Source organism: Halyomorpha halys, unplaced genomic scaffold, assembly GCF_000696795.3.
Source record: "Halyomorpha halys isolate HHAL.00 unplaced genomic scaffold, Hhal_1.1 Scaffold454.1, whole genome shotgun sequence".
Lineage (NCBI taxonomy): Eukaryota > Metazoa > Arthropoda > Insecta > Hemiptera > Pentatomidae > Halyomorpha > Halyomorpha halys.
In genome coordinates, this window is record NW_027116284.1 from 433,802 (window position 1) to 438,595 (window position 4,794).

The window sequence follows — 4,794 nt, forward strand, 5'->3', positions numbered from 1 at the left end:
TTTGTTGATATCCGCTGAGGAACCTAAAATAGAGGGTATTATAGTTCAATGTCAAAAGTATTAAAATATAAGAGAGATTAAAAAGTCCTACATAGTAACAGATCTATAGGGGATTAAGGTTCAAAGTAGAAATGATTAAAAAATGAGGGGTATTAGGAAGTCTTACTTATCATTGTATATGTTTAAGGGCTTAGCAGGTCAAGGACCGATTTTGTTATAAATAAGTAATAAACTGGTGGTGTTAAAAATAACAAAATGGCGTCCGGGTAGACTCAGCCTCAGAATATAGCGCTGAACGAAAAGAAACAGGTCGCGAGACCCTCATAATAAAATTAAGGCGATCAAAAACAAAATGGCGGCTGGGTAGACTCAGCCCATGCCAATATGGCGGTGAACGAAAAGAAAAAGGCCGCGAGACCCTCATAATAAAATGGTGTCTATCAAAAAACAAAATGGCGGCCGGGTAGACTCAGCGCCTACCAAAATGGCAGTGTATAAAAAGAAAAAGTCCGCGAGATCCTCATAATAAAATGGCGGCTATCAAAAACAAAATGGCGGCCGGGTAGACTCAGGCTCTGCTAAAACCAATAAGCCTCCCAAACAGCATAAAAAAACAAAATGGCGGCCGCGCACACTCAGGCCCCATGAGTCACGTGACTTAAAAGAGGGCGTGTCCTATTGGTCACGTGAGTGGTTAAGGTTATGTCATACTAAATTTAAATTTAAATCCCTCGCCAGGGGGTCACGTGACCAAATACTAGCCTCCCATTGGCTGCCTAATGATCAAGTGACTGGTCACGTAACAGACCACGTGAGTGGTTAAGGGTGGGTCGAGCCGAATATTTGAATTCAAATCTCCCGCCATATGTGACGTCACCAAAATGCTGGCTTCTGATTGGCTGCTCTCGGAAGTGTGCCACCTCGGCCATACTCTCACTACTATCTAGCGAACACCGTCTGAACTAATAGCGCAGCGCTCTGGTGGTAAGTCGAGGAACTCCCTCAAATCCTCAAAAAGTGTGCCAGCTCGCCCATACTTACACTACTTATTTCCATCAGCCATGAACATGGAAATATTCAAACGCAAAAGGACTCTCCAGTTCCGTATCCATATCTTCAACGAAGTTCATTTCCACTGGCTAGACAGTCTCAACAGACTGTTTCAATTGCAATAACACCAGCAATAAGTAACCAGAGGTGACGTAACATCAGATATTTAGCCTACCCAAGGGACTCCTTCAACCATTCAAATGAACTCTTCACAACTTCAATTACAATTTACCACTGCTTCCCCCAATGCAGAAGATGGGACACCGCTATCTGCAAACCTTAACTGCCATGCTATATCGGGATCACCCCTGCATAGTATGTTCTTACTACTATCTTCTAATGACCAAAATCCAGGTAACATATGTTGGTACAGTGCGAAACTGAGCTTCATCTTCTTCTGTATGAAAGCGATTTTGACCAAGGAACTTACATCACTGCTATTACTGGACGAGGTTGGAATTATCTTGGTGGGCGGCGCAAAAGCATCAGCCGTAGTTTTAGGAACTCAACCATGCCGTGCAGAGCAGATCCAGCTTCAGGTAGACTCAGAACATTTAGAAGCACTGTTAAATGCACTACGTTTGACTATTACATCACTCCACGTGTTACCAGAACCTAGGAAACCTCCTGACAGATGACCATAAGTTTTGCAACGGACTGAAACTTTGGTTAACATTAGCGTTTGTTTTGGTATTTATTTTGTAATTTTCTGTTGTTAATTTAAGAATTAACCATTAGCATTATTACTATTACTACATAGGTGTAAAACTTCTCATTGACCACATATTTCTTAAGAGGTGAAACTTTATTTGTTCTTATTTTGTATTTATAGTGTTATATTGTTATTATATAGTTTTATCCAGTTAGTTATTTACTTTGAAATTGCTTGTAACATACACATAGGGTGTGCATTTACTTTATTTATTTATGTATCAACATATACTATTTCTTATTTTCACATTCATGGTTTATGAGAGTTTATTTCTATACATAAACTTAATTATTATGTTTGTTCATTGTATATTCAAAGTTTGTTTCATTTATCTTTCTGTACTGCAAGAATATTTTCACACAATATTCTGTCTGTGCTGGTTAGATTACTTTTATTTTGAAAACCCTCTAATCTTGAAACCTGTAAAATCAAGTCGTGTTAACATGTACCCCACAGTGTGCTTATTATAAATTAGCCTAGCTTAATTTAGGTGGGCGGTTTGTTTAAGTAAGGCGCCGCCCCAACTTCTGAATAGAAATTCATGATGCTATCTAGTGGCAAAGATAAGCGGTAGGAAGTCTGGGCAGCCATCTTGGTCCCCAAAACATAGGGACTAGTACCAGTAAAGAAGCCATCTTGACCTGTACAGGAGAAGAAGAGGACAGAACTCTTCAAGAAGGTCTCTTCTCATAATGATGAGGGAGTAAAACCTTAGACTCAGGCGAGAGAGGCGGCGGCAGCAGGAGGATACATTCATACATGATAAATACATCATACAGGAACATACATTGTAATCACTTTGTTTAAACCTTACAACCAGTTGTTTCAGAAAACTTTAAAGAGAATAGAGGTAATTTCATTTTAAAACCATATGATATCAAGTTATTTAAATACAGTCCACTCCACCATTACCAGTAAATCATAAGTAATTCCTTTCTTTAAACCAGCTTACCAGATTATAATAATTAATTTGAGTAATATCCCCCAATTTTTACTCCGGGGAATACCTAAATTAAACAATTGTATTACAGAAAAATTAGTTATTAATGTAATTCTATTAATTGTTTTTTGTTTTAAGGTTTTGTTTGACTATTGTAAATATTGTTTTGTGGTCATATTAGCTTATTTATGTATTGTTCGTTAATTTTATTCTTAGGTTTAAATTATATATATAGTAATTATTTCAGGGAGCTTGTGAGTTTTTACAATTATATGTGTATAGGAATTTATTTTTATTGTGTATAGTTTTTCGTAATTTTTTTGTCTTCTATGGTATGATACTGTATAATATTAGTTTACGAGGATTGTTCGTAAACTGGTGGGGGGGGAGTTACGGTCTGAGTCAGCTGTTACTTTGATGTCAGCTGACTGAGGGGATCAGTCGTAGGGGATCGAATGTATATAAAGAGATGTACCGAACCCAATAAAGCCAGTATGTTACAGCAGTTCACGTGTGTTAGATCTTATTCCTTCATCTATTTTTTGACATTTTGCTTTCGCCGATACTTATGTTATATATGTAAGTTATGATGAGTCAGAATCAAAACTTCAAAAAAAAAGGAAAATGGGACACTAAATAACGCGCATAAGCTCAACTAAGATACTGATTTATTCTCCTGTGTAATCCTCTATATATACATTCTGGCTTGTTGACATGGGGAGTTTAGGTATTAAGAGTCATAATACCTATGCTCTGTTTATAACTCCCCCCTGCCAGTTTACGAACAATTCCTCGTAAACTCCAAAAAAAAAAATAACACAAATAACAGAAAATAAAATACCATTCTATATGTTACAAAAAAACTAGATAGACACACTTTGACAAAAACTTAACATAACACTTGCTAATTTCACAATTTTTTTATCTACATACTAAGACTATTTACACTTCTTCATATTTGCACCCCGATACTACGACACATTAAACAAAACCAAAAAAAAACGGAAATCTGTATCTCTGAGATTAGGGAGGAGGCACTCCAGGTGTCTCCGGAGCTGTTATTGCTGGGAACCTTAATTGTTCTACATGAACCGTTCGCCTCTTTCTCGGTTCTTGTACACTCTCGATGGTTACCACGTTATGTTCCCGAATTGTTATCACCCGGAATGGCCCCTCATAGCGCCGAGATTCCTCGCTCCTATTGGACCCTAAACGGCGGTACACAACAGTCCCAATTTTAATGTCCCCCATCACATCGCGAAGGTTCAAATTTTGTCTTTCCATTCGTCGACGTTTCTCCCTCTCTATTCGCCCTCTCGCTTTTTCCCACAACTTACGCATAACCATCCCGTGATTTACAATTTCCCCATTCGCCTCCGCCGTGTCCATAAAGTTCCTAAGTCTCCCTTGCAGGCCAAAGATAACTTCAAACGGTGAAAACCCTGTAGTGGTATGGATGGAGTGATTATACGCGGCTATCGCCCTTACCATTGCCTCATCCGGGTCCAGCCCCTTGTCAGCATGATAAACCCACAAATGATCACTCAGGGTACTATGGAGTCTTCCTATACTCCCTCTACTCTTAGGATGACCCGGAGTGTTAATGTGCCAATCAACTTCTAGAGTCTTCATCTCTCCCCTGATTGTGGCATTATCGATCTCTCGGCCCCCGTCGGCAGAAATCCGCCTTGGGACCCCATAAAATTGGAATCATGTGCTAAGCGCGACTATTACTGCCTCCGCTGTCCTATCTTGGGCCAGATGTGACATGGCCACTTTACTAAAGAGGTCGATGAAAGTTATCCACTTGAACCCTTTCCATGTAAAAGAGTCGATCTGGATGTCACTAAGCGGTTCCAATGCATTGGGTGTTTCCTTTTGCACGGCCTTAGGCGGGTGGCGGTCGTACTTTGTACTAAGGCATATGTAGCAAGCTCCTATAACTTCTTGGACCGTCTTTTTCATACCCCACCAAAAATAGCGACGCTTCAGGGCTTGTAGTGTCTCGCTCACACCGCGATGATTGGTTTTTCCTTGGTGGTGAGCTAGAGTGACTTCCTTTTTCGTTCTTCGTCTCGCATCGTCTCCACCA

The 4,794-nt window shown here is 39.6% G+C and overlaps 1 protein-coding gene across 1 annotated transcript; it reads right to left on the bottom strand.

The window, feature by feature from the left end:
• Positions 1–3,725: 3,725 nt before the first annotated feature.
• LOC136797189 (uncharacterized) lies at positions 3,726–4,334 on the bottom strand. The gene has a single exon (XM_067053088.1). It carries the CDS (start codon positions 4,332–4,334, stop codon positions 3,726–3,728), a length of 609 nt encoding a protein of 202 aa, XP_066909189.1.
• Positions 4,335–4,794: the final 460 nt, after the last annotated feature.